At 43.0% G+C, this 17142-nt stretch overlaps 1 protein-coding gene across 1 annotated transcript in view; it reads right to left on the reverse strand.

Annotated features, from left to right (window-relative positions):
• Nucleotides 1–17142, reverse strand: part of LOC308677655 (adenylate cyclase type 4-like) — a gene marked incomplete at its 5' end in the record, with an annotated part of 57134 nt that overhangs the window by 24892 nt on the left and 15100 nt on the right. The window contains 8 exons of the mRNA XM_081344268.1: nucleotides 562–646; nucleotides 1208–1305; nucleotides 1662–1731; nucleotides 4558–4644; nucleotides 6027–6058; nucleotides 7832–8014; nucleotides 8891–9020; nucleotides 11377–11535. Of these exons, the coding sequence (XP_081200394.1) occupies nucleotides 562–646; nucleotides 1208–1305; nucleotides 1662–1731; nucleotides 4558–4644; nucleotides 6027–6058; nucleotides 7832–8014; nucleotides 8891–9020; nucleotides 11377–11535 (844 nt within the window). The remainder of the gene's footprint in view (nucleotides 1–561; nucleotides 647–1207; nucleotides 1306–1661; nucleotides 1732–4557; nucleotides 4645–6026; nucleotides 6059–7831; nucleotides 8015–8890; nucleotides 9021–11376; nucleotides 11536–17142) is intronic.

Here is a 17142-nt window from a genome sequence, read left to right on the forward strand (position 1 = left end):
TAGTCTTTCCCTTGGACCCAATTATAAGGGAGCATCTTATCAACTTTGGCAAACCATGTCCTTATAACAGCTTTGTGGAAGCATTTAGACAATTAAGTCTGATTATGTAACATCTATGTGGGGATTTTGTAAACTACTTCTCCCAAGTAGGAGCTGAGTACCCAAAGTTATACACCTTCCTGTTTGTATTTTTAACTAAGAAAGACAAATATGGATTGTGAGTAAGAGATGACTTCCCCTTTCACTCACATCTCTCCTGTAGAATTGTGCCCACACCTCAGCTCTGCTGAGTCCAAGGAAGAAGACACAGGAGACCTCAAATACTTTTGATACCTCTCAAAAATGAACTTGCTCTGCATTGGGATTACAACTTTAAATCCAACCCTAGAAACATCTTCCAACCAATCCCAAGAATATGGGCATCTTTTAAATTTGTCTGCAGAAGCTGTGGTCCAAACAGTCAGGGTTACAAAACCACACCATCGCATCATGGCCCTGCTCATTGCCTGATTAAAGATCTGCATGAGTTTCTCCTCTGAAGTATTCCCTCCAGAGACTTACCGCCAGGTGACCAGCAAAGCAGGTGAGAAGGAGGAGGAGAAACAGGAAGAAAGAAATTCCATAGGAGATCCCCAATGCTTCTGTTCTGGATGGAAAGAATAAACAAGGAATCCAGTTGGCTGGCATTTGTGTAATTCAATGTTTATTTTTGCTTTTATTGATCTCGAAGAAGAACCACCCACTGAAATAATGACCTCCTGATATTCTCTGCTGGTTCATGTCTTGCCAAAATCATAGATTCAAATTTACTTGAGCATCCATGAGAGCTAGAAACCCATTCATTTTCAGTCTCATATATCGGTTGCTACACAGATCTTTAAGTGGAAAGTGGTCTTTAATAATTTTCTCCCAGCGTGACTTAGGACAAACCTATTATTCATTTCAGTCCACATGTTCAGTTCCAAACATCTCCAAGCTGGTGCCCTCCACAAAAGTGGAACTAAAAGTATTCCTATGGCCATACTGAATGGAGGATTCTGGGAACTGTAATCCAAAGAACATTATGGAACTTTAAGGCTTTGGCCTTAGAGTTGCACTCCTAAGCATGCATGCTGTGAATATGCTTTGCCACATTTTTAAGTATTCATATCTCAACAGACAGGACCACCTCTAGTTATCCCTCCCCTGTCACCCAATTCCTCCTTACTTATAAACAACAAGGATCTGGATGAGAAAGTTGGAAACAAAGACCAGGAAACTGCAAGCCGTATAGTAATTAAAAGATGGTAGTGGTGAGAGGCGGTACTGAAAGGGAAAAAAACAGGAAAATTGAGAGAAATTATAATCAGCAAACATAAACATTGGTTTTAGATCACTGTGAGAAATGCCTTTGCAGTAGAACTCTCCTCTCCACCAGATTATTTATTTAATTCCTGCTTACCTGCTTCTCAACATCAACATTTTAAATAATTGTTAATATTGATTTAATAACTTTTTAGCTTGAATGGTATAAATCTAAACAAAGTGTTATAATAATCTCCAGCTAATACTGTAAGACAGCACAGTATCAAAATAATATAATGTATTATGCTTGTCTTATAACAATAGAATAAAATATATTTTTTAAAAAAAGAAGGAATCCCACTCCTTTTATAGTTTACCTCCTTTTCCAGAGATTCCTGCTTGAAGTACAATGTGATGCAGTTGAAGTCTTCGGATTTCTTCCATTGCCTACACAAAAGAGAACAAGCACACCTAGAGAGAGATTTCCACCAATTGCCATGACAATATTCATTCATACATTCATTCATTCATTCATTTTCTAGCAAGATCACAGGAAATGTTAATACCAATTTATAAAACCTTGGTAAGACCATACTTGGAATACTGCATCTAGTTTTGGTCATCACGATGTAAAAAAAAGATGTCGAGACTCTAGAAAGAGTACAGAGAAGAGCAACAAAGATGATTAGGGGACTGGAGGCTAAAACATATAAAGAACAGCTGCTGGAAATGGGTATGTCTAGCTTAATGAAGAGAAGGAGGAGGGGTGAAATGATAACAGTGTTCCAATATCTCAGGGGCTGCCACCAAGAAGAGGGGGTCAACTTATTCTCCAAAGCGCCTGAAGGCAGGACAAGAAGCAATGGATGGAAACTATTCAAGGAGAGAAGCAACCTAGAACTAAGGAGAAATTTCCTGACACTTAGAACAATTGACAACCTGCCTCCAAAAGCTGTGAATGCTCCAATACTGGAAGTCTTTAAGAAGAGATTGGACAACCATTTATCTGAAATGGTACAGGGTTTCCTGCCTGAACAGGGGGTTGGAATAGAAGACCTCCAAGGTCCCTTCCAACTCTGTTATCTTTCTTATCTTATCTTATCTTATCTTATCTTATCTTATCTTATCTTGTCTTGTCTTGTCTTGTCTTGTCTTGTCTTGTCTTGTCTTGTCTTGTCTTGTCTTGTCTTGTCTTGTCCTGTCCTGTCCTGTCCTGTCCTGTCCTGTCCTGTCCTGTCCTGTTCTGTACTGTACTGCACTGCACTGCACTGCACTATTCCAACTCAACCAAGTGACTCTGGGCAGCTTACAAGTTTAAAATTTTAAAACAATTACAGGTAGTCCTCAACTTACAATGGTTAATTTAGTGGCTGTTTGAAGTTACAATGGCACTGGAAAAAAAACTTAAGACCATTTTTCACATTCACAACTGTTGTAGCATTCCTATGATCACAGGATCAAAATTCAAACACTTGCTAACTGGTTCAAATTTATGACTGTTGCAGTGTCCCAGTGTCATGGGACCACCTTTTGCAACTTTCTGACAAAGTCATTGGGGAAGCCAGGTTCACTTAATAACTGTGTTACTAACTTAATAACTGGAGTGATTCACTTAACAACTGTGGCAAGAAAGGTCATAAAATGTGCAAAATTCACTTAACAACTATCTCACTTAGTAACAGAAACTTTGGGCTTAGTTGTGGTCGTAATTAAGGACTACCTGTAAAATAATTTAAAAGAGAGTAAAACAATAAAACATCCACAAAATAAATAATATTTATTTATTCAATTTCTGTAGCTGCCCAACCAAATTTGTTGTATCTTGGTCCAGAATGGGACAATTTGCCATGGCCAACTCACCACACCCAACTCATTGTGCCCAACCCACCATGGCTAACTCACCACAGCCAACTTACTTTGGCCAACTCACTAAGCTAATTCACCATGGCCAACATGCCAGTGAACAATTCAACAAATACAAAAGTAAAATTAAATTCAGTGGAACCATGGCCAATAATTATAAAACAAAGAAAGTCAATCCAGAAATAGAAGTGTTACAATAATTTAGATGAAAAAGTGGTCACCAATGATAAAAGTAACAGAATGGAACAATTAATGCAGTGTTGAATTGTCCTGCAGCAAGTTGGCCATGGAAAATTATCCCTGGTAAGCTGGCTGTAACAAATTGGTTGTAACAAGTTGACCATGGCGAGTTGGCTGTGACAAGTTGGCTGCAGAGACTTGGCTGCAGAGAGTTGTTTTTGACCCTTTTGCTCTAATATATTTCCTTCAGTCTAATTAAGGAATAATTGCTTTCTCAATTCCTTCAAAGAAGAAGAGAATTTTCATAGTGGACTATGGTATTAATATGGGGGGGGTTTAATACCAAGATGGCTAAAGGATATAAATTTACAAAGGTCCCCTCTGGTTACATACTCCTTATTCTGGAAGCCTATGATCCCCCGTGCTTCTCATACTTCCATTTGCTTTTTAATTTCCAGTAGTGGAACATTTATCATTGTAAAAATGAAGTCCTACCCTTAAGATTAGGAAATCTCCCCTCCACTGAAAAAAATAAGAGAAACAGGCCATAATTTTTTTCCCCTACAAATGTGGATTTTGAGAAGACCTTTCTGCTGAGCATTGTTCCACTGCCTTTCAACAATAGGACACTTCTTGATGTCCCAACTCACTGAGATTTCCAGTGTATTAAAGCCATAGTGTAAAAATGTCACACCCACAGATCAACTGTCACTTTCTTGAGGCATGCCCTCCATAGTATTTGTTCCTCCCTGTTTCTTCATCCCTATTTGCTAAAGATAATCCTTGATTGTTTTAAAACTGGGCCTTGTCAAAGAAGTAAGCAAGCACACAAAATTTTCTGTCTCCAGTTTTGATGTTTTGGAGATTCCTTGTCTGAAATTTAGCACAATAATTGCTAGAACTTTAGTTCCCTCTCCAAAATGTTTTGAAGTAAAATCACAGAGAGGAAATATCAACAATTGCAATGATAAGGGAATGAGGAAATGTGCATTGCAACATCATGATGCAAACTGCACCCCTTACAAAGTTCCACACCAAGTTGAAAGAATGGAGCTTGGGTCATGGAACACAATATCTTTTGATACTACTTGTTCTGGAGCTGACACCTCTGTTAGAAAGTTGAGACATTTTTCATCTCTAAGGACCTCTAAGGAGGATCTTTCCTCTGATTTCATTTTTACCTAACCAATCCAACCTCTTGATTGTCTTTTCATTGACCACAAAACTCACTTCTGGGAGTTCAGCTGTTCAATCAGTTGGAAAAACTTCTCATCCACACCTTCCAAGTCTTCATCTGGACTCCTGGGGGCACGGCACCTGAAATCCAATGTGGAGAAGAAACTAGGCTACTTGAGAATTTAATTCAAACAAGGTACAAGAGGTAAACGTTTTCAAACTTCTTCTAATATGATGAATCCTTTGGAATATGATATGTATCCCTATATTGAATTTGACAAGACAGAAGTGAGTTGTCTTACATACATATGTATGTACACATACACACACACACACACACACACACACACACACAGAGAGAGAGAGAGAGAGAGAGAGAGAGAGAGAGAGAGAGAGAGAGAGAGAGAGAGAGAGAGAGTAGATATCTGATTGTCTGTCTAGGTTAAAGTTTTGCCATCTCCTGATGGTTACCATTTAAGCACTAATCCAACCCAGCTGCTCTTCAAGATCTGCCAGCTCTAACTAGATTTGATATATCAAATCTTTGAGAACATGCTACGTGTTATAAACCAAATTGCTATCATATATTAATAAAAATAGCTACTTAACTTTTGCAGCTTCTGCATTTAGACTACTTCAACATCCCTGATGTTACAGCCACATGTGTGAGATGGATGGCTACCATGTTTCCCTGAAAATAAGACCAGGTCTTATATTATTTTTTGCTCCAAAAGATGGATTAGGTCTTATTTTCCAGTTAGGGTTTATATTCAGGGAAATAAGGTACTTAAAGCATACATCTGGCTGACTATCCTAAGTGGGGCTTATTTTGGGGGTGGAGCTTATATTACGAGCATCCTGAAAAATCATGCTAGGGCTTATTTTCTGGTTGCATCTTATTTTGGGGGAAACATAGTACATAAGTGGAAATGAGAAGAAGTCTTAGAAGATTCTTCATGTTTCATGAAACATGTTCAGAATGATCTAACAAGGATTGCTAATAGAAGAACTCAGATTCCACTGTAAAACAAACGTAGCTTATTTAGCATGTCCATCAAGATGTCGGTTACTAAATTTTCTAACATTTCTTTATACATCTTTGAGTCTTCTGTGATACAGAGTTGGGCAAACACGGATCATCCTATCAACCTCTAAGCCTTGCAAGATACCTGTTATCAATTCCACAAATCCTTTGTAATTCTTACACATTCTCCTTTGTGTCACTGTTAGATTAACATATTTGAGCTTGCCAGCTTTTCCATCTCTAGAATCTACAAATTGCATCATGATCCCCAACACAAATGAAAAGAGTGTCATTTCATAAGATTTTTCAATTTCTTTTTAAAGCAAATTATTTGATCACTAATCCATTTTTTTTTGTTTCACTCTACAAAGCAATCTTCTCTAACTTGATTTCTTCCAGACGTATTGCATTAGCTGGAGAAGGTTATTTATGATTACACAATTTATCTGGAGGGCATCAAGGTGGAAAAATCTGGCTTAAAACCAATACTTCTTCTTACCGTTCCATTGTCAAAGACCCCAAAGAGATATCCTGGGGGGAAAAAACAGAAAAAGGGACCACAATGCATTACAGACATTTTTCATTTAAGATAATGTAAGAATAGAATTAACAATTGTGTAGTATATGTCAGATTAATAACCTGGAAAATATTGCTTCATTTCTATTAATAAATGTTCAATATTGTAAGGATTGGCTATAATTGACTTGTTTCTAAAGAAGTAGTTTAGGTGTTGGAACATACTGTTTGGACCTATGTTAGTATAACATTTTTGGCTTAAAGTCATCACAAATTTAGTACAAATTTTAATTTATAGTAATGGATTGCTTTTCTTTCTTGTTTGTCATCATCTGAATTAAGAGTGGTTTTTTTTGTGTTTTTAACAAATGGGCAAAGAAAAAGAGATTTGAGCAATATGGTCATAAATTGATTGACTGACTGGAGTTATTTGGTTTATAATTAACAATTTTCAGTCATTTTTCTTTCTTTTATCCTCACCTGTTCTTATAAAATTTCTAAAATTCTCAACATTTTTTTTTATTTTGCTAGTAAGTATTATTTGCAATTGGTATATAAATCACTGGTTTTGTAAATTGTGCAATGCATTAATTTCTTATATGTAATATATGTAATGATGATGATGATGATAATGCTATCCATTCAGTTATGTCTGACTCTTGACAATTCTATGGGCCTGATCTCTCCACATCTTCCAATCTTGCACTGCTTTGAAGTTTTCTATGCTCTGGTGTGTGTCAGCTTTGATGGAGTCCAGTTATTGTGTTCATTGGCAGCCTGGTTTCCTTTACTGCTAACTCTTCCCAACATAATTACATTCTCTAATGAATCTCCCACATGACATGGCCAAAAAAATGTGAGATGCAGTTTTGTGATTTTTTTTTCCTTCTAGTGACATAGCAATAGCAATTAGACTTGTATGCCACTTCACAGTACTTTTCAGCACTCTCTAATAAGCGGTTTACAGAGTCAGCATATTGCCCCCAACAATCTGGGTCCTCATTTTACCAACCTCAGAAGGATAGAAACCTGAGTCAACTTGAAGCTGGTCAGGAAAGCTGTTTATGCCTGGAATATTTTGCTCATTCTTAAACTATACTAAGTGTTAAAGATAATATAGGTAGCACCTGGATGGGCACTTAGAACTCATCTTTAAAAAAAAAATCTTCCAAGCATCTAACCAGCTAATGTGGCACCTGGTTCTTTCTGGCTTCTATTTTGGGCTTTCTCTTGTTTCGTTTTACCGATCCTGGAAGGATGGAAGGCTGAGTCAACTTTGAGCCAGTCACACATGTCTGGTGTTATGTCTCCAGGACTTGCTTGTTTGTCACCTTTGTTGTCCAAATATATCTGTGTCCAAGAGTATACTAAAATGTAAAATAATCTGAAATTCACAGGCAAGTTTGCCTACATTTTGTGCCAATCCTATCAAGTTATAAAGAATGGAACAATGACCAGGTTGGGTAGCCAAAAGAAGTGTTCCTCATGCTAGACATAAAGGTAAAGCAGTTTGGCAGGTCGAATCCTGAGTGCCGCGTAACAGAGTGAGCTCCTGTTCCTCGTCCCAGCTTCTGCCAACCTAGCAGTTCGAAAGCATGTAAAAATGCAAGTAGAAAAATAGGGACTACTATGGTGGGAAGGTAACAGCATTACGGGCGCCTTTGCCATCTAGTCATGCTGGCCACATGACCATGGAGACGTCCTCGGACAAACGCTGGCTCTTCAGCTTTGAAACGGAGATGAGCACCAGCCCCTAGAGTCAGAAACAACTAGCATGCTAGACATACCGAATAGTTATTCCGAACAAATCCTGGTGACTCTCCTGGGAGATTGTCCAGAGGTTTGAGGTTGGCAAAGGGTTTGGCAGCTCCCCAAGATTCCAGGTAGCGAGTCATCCGGACAGAGGCCCTCATCATGAAGCTCTCACCTGGTGCAGGTGAGAGAATGTCCCTGGAGCTTTCTTCTTCAGCCTAAACATCATAGAAACAAAAAAATGCAAGGGAGGTTCCTGAGTAGCAAATCCCACCCTGTTTTGTGAAAGTATGTCTACCTCCAGTTTTGCATGGATTTCTGTGTGGTATAATCCTGCTGCACAAGGACAGGTTATAACACTGAGATAGTGATAAAATTCCCCAAGAACCTCATCTGGCTTTGTTGCAAAATAAAAGGTTTCTGGTCCTTTGGCCAGATCCATAGCTCAGTCTGGTGTCAGGATACTACCATGCAGAATCTCCCAGCAAGGTAGCATACATAAAATCAGATTATTTTTGTATCTAATATTTCTCTGGGATTTAGAATGAGGTTGTCCCACTACCTATTGCTCAATAATTTTACTCAAGAATAAGCTGTGTGACTTTCAGAAAATTCTTAAATTACAGTCCCTAGTATCCTCATCACTGAACAGATTAATTGGGGATTCTGGGATTTATAGTTTAATAACATCTAGTCTCCAGAGGCCAACTTGGAAATTGTAAGGTTTTGAATAGCAGCTGAACCTCAGAGATACATAGCTGTCCCTAAAAAAATGAGGCTTGTCTTAGAATTGTAGATACTTAAACATCCTTACTGTGCTTAGAAGATGCAGACAATACTGGGAAAATATTCAACCCTATTGATAAAAATAACTTCTGTGTAAGAACTTAAATTTGATATTGGTTCCATCTAGCCATCGTTATGCCATGGCAGCTCTCTAACATTGATTTTGATCCAATTATGATTTCTTGCAAAGACCAGAATGTGACATAGGGATCTTCTCCATACAAAGTATGCAACTTTCAAACACATTGTATATAAGCATCATGTAGAATTAATCTACTGGGCTATAATAATATTTGGAAGCTCCTTACTCTGGGATCCACAACTAAGAAGGTCTTGATGCGGTTCTCCCTTAAGTAAGAGTCTCGCACACAGCAAACTTCTTCCACAGTGTACATTCCACCCAGGTGTGACAAGGTAGCTTCTGTGATATGAACTCTTCTGAAAGGGAAATGTAGTAGTTAGCCCACAAATTACTGTTCACTGCCCAGAATCTATTTTTCATTGACAGTCAAATCCAAACCAGATTGTTCATATGAATCACTAGATCTCTGAACTAGGTCCATGTAATTCTGAAAGTTAATTTATCCAATAGAATATTTTTTTTAAAAAAAGTCTCTTTATGTGCATGAGCAAATAAACCTCAAATCATCAGGTCAGTGTGGTGATAGTCAATTCAAGGATTCAACTGGAAAATTGATTAAAAAGGGAGATCTAGTTGGGTCATCTCCAAATCTACTTGTCAAATAAAATCTCTGTAAGATTGACTCGAGATATATCTCTCATATATTTTATGTACTGTATTTGCACTTTAGCTTGTGTAATTCTTCTTTTTTCCTCTTGGGAGCAGCACTGCCCATATATTTCAGTTTAATTCTGAGAAATGGAAATAGGTGCTCTCAATCATTTTGCTGGACTGCCTTTAAGCAGATACACAAATGCCTTTGAAAAGACAAAAATAGTTTATTTTATTGGAACAGTTATAATGAAATAACCAATATTCTTTTAATCTGATTATAAACTTTAGTCAGATCAACAGCCTTGAGTTCTGGGTGTGGGGTAGGGGTGGGTGGGAATCCACAATCCTTGCAGATCCTAAAACTGGACATTTAGTTATTTATTCCAGAATCAGATGACTCCCATCCTCTCATCAATTGTATCTATCTTCACTGTCTTTCATCAAGACCATATTACTACCACCACCCCTGGTCGTAGATGGTACCAGGAGATGGGATGGAGATGGTAGTTACATCTTCATCTCACCTTTCTTTGGGAAGCTCAGGAACTGTAAGCAACAAGCCGTCTTTCATTTTATTCCCAGAACACTCTATACATCTACTTCTTCTCCTTTGGTTATCTCAGAAAACAACGGTTAAGGATCACCTCACTTCCTCACTTCAAGCCAATTATTTTAGGGGGGCCCCTGAGAGAAAACCCATCCAAGGAGTAGAATGGAGATGTTTGGGTTCAAATATATCAAGAAGGATAGAGTAGGTGAAGACTGTTTCCAACTCTTGGTATCTGGGAAAAGACCAGGGTTGGTCCTTTTAACCCAAGATGAGGTCAGCTTTCCAAGAAGATTACTGAAAAATATCCAAGGGAACCATGTGTTGGAGCAGGAATTCTTCCATAGGTAAATTCTCCAAAACAATCACATGTATATATAAATACATATAAATATTAATCAGTGTCCATTCCGCTATGTATTCCAAGATGGGCAGTAATTAATATTTATATATATTTATATGGAAGAGTGTAGGTATATTCATATGTTGTATATAGCATGTTTATATGTGTGTAAGGTATGTGTAGAGGGACGTGGTGGCTCAGTGGGTTAGGACGCTGAGCTTGTCGATCAGAAGGTCGGCAGTTTGGTGGGTCGAATCCCGAGTGCCGTGTAACAGAGTGAGCGCCTGTTACTCGTCCCAGCTTCTGCCAACCTAGCAGTTTGAAAGCACGTAAAAAATGCAAGTAGAAAAATAGGGACCACTACGGTGGGAAGGTAACAGCGTTCCGTGTGCCTTTGGCGTTTAGTCATGCCGGCCACATGACTGTGGAGACGTCCTTGAACAAGCGCTGGCTCTTCGGCTTTGAAACGGAGATGAGCACCGGCCCCTAGAGTCGGAAACGACTAGCACGCACGTGCGGGGGAACCTTTACCTTTACCTTTAAGGTATGTGTACACTTTTGAGAGTAGGCAACTGAATTTCATTTTTAATGTGTGCCAGTATGCCCACAGTAAAAATGACAATAAAGGTTATCTTGTCTGTATAATAACAGGATAGATTGGGCTTTGGACCTAAGAAACTGTGTGGGGATACTTGAACCAGAGTTGTCCATTTCACAATAAAACACCACTAACAATGATGCTTAACTGGCTTCCTTTTTTTCCTTATTCACTAGCAACTTTCTTCGCTTTTGTCAGGAAAAAAAAAAGTCTAGTTGCCTTTTGAAAAAGCACCTTTGAGGCAACTATGACTTGGATGACTGAGAATATCCACAAAACCATAGTCAAAAGCACACAAACATAATTGGAATGCTCACTGCAGTTTGTTTCCATGTAATTGGCATCCGGTAGAAACCACAGTGATTACCTGTGTATCATAAAATACGGTGCACAATTTGTATTATTCGCATCGTGACCCCATCATGTTGTGGGTGTCACTTGCCCCTCTTTTGCCCTGCTCACAGATACCTGAATCTGAGTCACTAGAGCCCACATTCAAAGCTAAGCCACAGACATAAACACCTTCTGTGATAGTCAGGAGCGCACAGCTCACCCTCTGTTTCCACTCACCCTGGCACGCCTCCTGCCTCCATGTGATTGGCTAATGTCACATCATCAGACCAGACATCATATTGCCACTTTTGGAGACCAATCACCCCACAGAGGACATTTCCCGAATGGACTCCAACTCTCATGTTGATGTCCACTCCGGTGGCATCACGCAGCTTCCTGTGGAAAAACAAATTCTAACACAGTGTTGTTGTATTTCATTAAGCAATCTAAGCCAAGTTCCTAAAACGTTTCTATATATTCATGGCTCATTAGATAGCAGCACCCAGTCAATGCAGGCTGATATCCAAAACCTAAGCAGAATTGGACTTCATAGTTGGAAATGATGAGCACCGGCCCCTAGAGTCAGAAACGGCTAGCACGTATGTGCAGGGGAACCTTTACCTTTACTTTTTAGTTGGAAATCTTAGCTCAGGTGGGGTTTTTTATTGTTGTTTTATTGGGGTTTTAATATTGTATTGACTGTTTTTAGTGGGCATATATTTAATCCATTTTTAATTTTTGTAACTTTGTACCGTATATACTTGAGTATAAGCCGAATTTTTCAGCCCACTTTTTGGGCTGAAAAACTCCACTTCGGCTTATACTCCAGTCAACAAAAAAAAAGAACTGTCCCTTCGTTCGGAACAGGCTGCTGAGAGAAGCTGCCTCGCCTGCTGCGCCCCCAACAACCGCCGCTGCCGCTTTCCCCCCCCATCGCTCACCCGCTGCCCCCGAAAATGCCGCTGCCGCTTTCCCCCCCATCGCTCACCCGCCGCCCCCGAAAATGCCGCTGCCGCTTTTCCCCCCCCATCGCTCACCTGCTGCTCCCGAAAATGCCGCTGCTGCTTTCCCCCCATCGCTCACCCGCTGCCCCCGAAAATGCCGCTGCCGCTTTTCCCCCCCATCGCTCACCTGCTGCCCCCGAAAATGCCGCTGCCGCTTCCCCCCCCCTCGCTCACCCGTGCCGCCCCGAACATACCGCCGCCGCTCGCCCGCTCGCTCGCTGCCTCGCCCGGGGACCACCACCAGCCAGCCAGCCCGCCAGCAAGAAGCCCGGCCCGGAGGTGAGGGGAGGGAGCGGAGTCGCTCACCCGCTGCCCCCGAAAATGCCGCTGCCGCTTTTCCCCCCCCATCGCTCACCCGTGCTTTCCCCCCCCATCGCTCACCCGTGCCGCCCTGAAAATGCCGCTGCCGCCGCCCACTCGCTTGCTGCCTCGCCCGGGGACCAGCACCAGCCAGCCAGCCCGCCGGCGAGAAGCCCGGCCCGGAGGTGAGGGGAGGGAGCGGAGTCGCTCACCCGCTGCCCCCGAAAATGCCGCTGCCGCTTTCCCCCCCCATCGCTCACCCGTGCTTTCCCCCCCATCGCTCACCCGTGCCGCCCCGAAAATGCCGCTGCCGCTGCCCGCTCGCTCGCTGCCTCGCCCGGGGACCAGCACCAGCCAGCCAGCCTGCTGGCGAGAAGCCCGGCCCGGAGGTGAGGGGAGGGAGCGGAGTCGCTCACCCGCTGCCCCCGAAAATGCCGCCGCTGCCGCTTTCCCCCCCATCGCTCACCCGTGCTTTCCCCCCCCATCGCTCACCCGTGCTTTCCCCCCATCACTCACCCGTGCTTTCCCCCCCATCGCTCACCCGTGCCGCCCCGAAAATGCCGCTGCCGCCGCCCGCTCGCTCACTGCCTCGCCCGGGGACCAGCACCAGCCAGCCAGCCCGCCGGCGAGAAGCCCGGCCCGGAGGTGAGGGGAGGGAGCGGAGTCGCTCACCCGCTGCCCCCGAAAATGCCGCTGCCGCTTTTCCCCCCCCATCGCTCACCCGTGCCGCCCCGAAAATGCCGCTGCCGCCGCCCGCTCGCTCGCTGCCTCGCCCGGGGACCAGCACCAGCCAGCCAGCCCGCCGGCGAGAAGCCCGGCCCGGAGGTGAGGGGAGGGAGCGGAGTCGCTCACCCGCTGCCCCCGAAAATGCCGCTGCCACTTTCCCCCCCCCATCGCTCACCCGTGCTTTCCCCCCCATCGCTCACCCGTGCCGCCCCGAAAATGCCACTGCCGCTCGCCCGCTGCCTCGCCCGGGGACCAGCACCAGCCAGCCAGCCCGTCGGCGAGAAGCCCGGCCCGGAGGTGAGGGGAGGGAGCGGAGTCGCTCACCCGCTGCCCCCGAAAATGCCGCTGCCGCTTTCCCCCCCCATCGCTCACCCGTGATTTCCCCCCCCATCGCTCACCCGTGCCGCCCCGAAAATGCCGCTGCCGCTCGCCCGCTGCCTCGCCCGGGGACCAGCACCAGCCAGCCAGCCCGCCGGCGAGAAGCCCGGCCCGGAGGTGAGGGGAGGGAGCGGAGTCGCTCACCCGCTGCCCCCGAAAATGCCGCTGCCGCTTTTCCCCCCCCCATCGCTCACCCGTGCTTTCCCCCCCCCCATCGCTCACCCGTGCCGCCCCGAAAATGCCGCTGCCGCTCGCCCGCTGCCTCGCCCGGGGACCAGCACCAGCCAGCCAGCCCGCCGGCGAGAAGCCCGGCCCGGAGGTGAGGGGAGGGAGCGGAGTCGCCGGGGACGCAGCCCGGGGCCTACGTGGAAACAACACAACGCTTGACACACACACACACACACACACACACACACGCACGCACGAGGAGGGAAACAAGCTTGACTGAGGAGGGAAACAAGCCCCCCCCCACACACACGCAAGCACGAGGAGGGAAACAAGCTTGACTGAGGAGGGAAACAAGCCCCTCCCCCCACACACACACACACGCACGCACAAGGAGGGAAACAAGCTTGACTGAGGAGGGAAACAACGCTTGACTGCCCCCTCCCCCCCACACACACCCACCCACGAGGAGGGAAACAACGCTTGACTGCCGCCTCCCTAGCAGACCTCCCCATTCCTGTTAGAAATGGAGCCCAGTACTTCTAGTACTCCTGCACCAAAACAAAGACGCAGGTCATACGAAGCTGCTTTCAAACTAAAGGTTGTGTTAAGAGCAGAAAAAAGCAATAACAGTATTGCAAGTAGGGAATTTGGTGTTGATGAAAAACAAGTGAGGGAGTGGCGGAAAATGAAAGCTGAGTTGGAAAAGATTCCAAAGGCAAAAAAAGCTCGACGTGGTTTAACAACTCCATATGTGGCTCTAGAGACTGAATTGCATGAATGGGTTATGGAGTGTCGTCAAAATGGTTACTGTGTAACACGCATGGGAATTCGCTTACGTGCCCTTCAAATGGCTAAAGATGACAAATTAAAAGTACCAGGCATTGAAAATTTTGTTGCGTCAGCAGGATGGTGTACTGGCTTCATGAATAGGTATGGCCTATGTTTGCGGCAAAGAACAAAGATTTCACAGAAGTTGCCAAAAGACCTTGATGAAAAAGTGATGTCATTCCATTCATTCATCATAAAACAAAGAAAGATCCATAACTATGACCTGGGAGATATTGGGAATATGGATGAAACACCTATGACCTTTGATCTTCCAAGCAACAGAACCGTGGCAAGTTTGGGAGACAAAACTGTTTTACTCAGAACCACAGGTAATGAGAAAAACCATTTTACAGTTGTTCTGTCATGTTTGGCTAATGGAACTAAGCTGCGGCCTGTCATTATTTTTAAAAGAAAGACCTTGCCTAAAAAGGTCAAATTCCCACCACGAATTACAGTGCGCCCACATGTTAAAGGCTGGATGGATGAAGATGGAACAAAAAAGTGGCTGGAAGAAGTTTGGAATGGACGACCAGGAGCAGCCTTAAAGAAAAAACCATCATTGCTAGTTTGGGATATGTTCAGAGCCCACACATCTGATGACATAAAAACATTGGCAAAGTCTTCTCAAGTTACTTTAGCCGTTATTCCAGGTGGGCTTACATCTGTATTACAGCCCTTAGATGTGTGTTTAAATAAACCTTTCAAAGACCGTGTGCGAAAGATGTGGTGCGAATGGATGTCATCTGGTCAAGCCCGACTAACAAAAGGTGGAAATATGATGAAGCCTGACATAGAACTGATAGCAAAGTGGGTTCGTGATGCATGGGAAGAGATTCCAGAGGACATGGTGAAGCACGCCTTCAGGAAATGTGGCATAAGTAATGCTATGGATGGCAGTGAAGACACTGCTTTGCATGAGGAGGACAACTGTGATAGTGATGACAGCGAACTCTGTGACAATGTATATGATGATAACCTCACACCAGCTGCAGCTGAAGCTCTGTTTGCAGATACAGATGAGGAGGAGGAATCCAGTTTTGAAGGATTTTGATGCTTGTGTTTTAGCTTGGTTGCTTATTGAGTTAAGGTTTTTGTACATTTAAAGTTATTGTTAATACTTTAATATTATATATTGTTTTTGTTGAATATACTGATAATATATTGTTTTTGTTGAATATACTGATAATATATTGTTTTTGTTGAATATACTGATAATATATTGTTTTTGTTGAATATACTGATAATATATTGTTTTTGTTGACCCTCTTTTCCACATGCCTCAATTAAAGCAATTTTATTGTTATCTACCTGTATTTTTATTTTTGAAATTTACCGTGAGCTGCTGCATTTCCCAGCCTCGGCTTATACTCGAGTCACCAACTTTTTCCAGTTTTTTGGGGTAAAATTAGGGGTCTCGGCTTATAATCGAGTCGGCTTATACTCAAGTATATACGGTATTTTTATTCTTGCCCCGTTCACCGCCCTGAGTCCTTCGGGAGAAGGGCGGTATATAAATATTATTAAATAAATAAATAAATAAATTAAGTCATAGGGGAAAAAAATCCAGACTAGAACAATGGCAAACTACTTCTGTACTATTACAGGTAGGCCTCGACTTACAACAGTTCATTTAGTGACTGTTCAAAGTTACAACAGCACTGGAAAAAGTGACAGGACCATTTTTCACACTTACGACCATTGCGGCATCCCCAGACCCATGATCAAAATTCAGATGCTTGACAACTGACTCATATTTTTGACAATTGCAGAGTCCCGGGGTCAAGCAATCACCTTTTGTGACTTTCTGACAAGCAAAGTCAATGGGGAAGCCAGATTCATTTAATAACCATGTTGTTACCTTAGCATCTGCAGAGATTCACTTAACAACTGTGACAAGAAACATCACAAAAAGGGGGTAAATCTCACTTAGCAAATGTCTCACCTAGCAACATAAATTTTGGGCTCAATTGTGTATAATGAGGACTACTTGTGTATATAAAAACATGGAATTGCCGGTGACAACATCATCATCAAAGTCTCTTTACTCAAAGGAGACTTTTGTCTAGATTTGGGGGGGGGGGGTTGTTTCAAACTTGACAACATTAAGATATGGGAACTTCCCAGCAGGCCAACTGGGAAATTCCAAGAGTTGAAGTCCACACATCATAAAGTTGCTATGAAAAACACCAATCTACAGTAGATTAATAAGTAGTCAGGAAGTAGATAGAGATATAGCACTTTACAAGTATTAGCAGCAACAGGAACCAATGAAATGATGGACATACAATTTTCTGTATCCCTGCTTGGAAACAGAAAGTCTTTAGCAAGATATAACAATGTTTGGCTGTATGTACCTATGATTCATTGTTGATTCCTGGTGACTGCCTGAAGTACCTGCTGTTTTCTTGGCAAGATTTCAGAAGTGGTTTGCCATTGCCTGCTTCCTAATGCTGAGAGGGAGTGACTGGCCCAAGGACACCCAGCTGACTAAATTAGAACATACAGTCTCCCTGTTATAGCCTAGTGCCTTATTCACGGCAACAAACTGGCCCTCAGTATATGTATCTAGCAACCCCAATATTTGGTACTTCCAATCCTG

This window comes from Vipera berus, assembly GCF_964194415.1.
Source record: "Vipera berus genome assembly, chromosome: Z".
Classification (NCBI taxonomy): Eukaryota; Metazoa; Chordata; class Lepidosauria; order Squamata; family Viperidae; genus Vipera; species Vipera berus.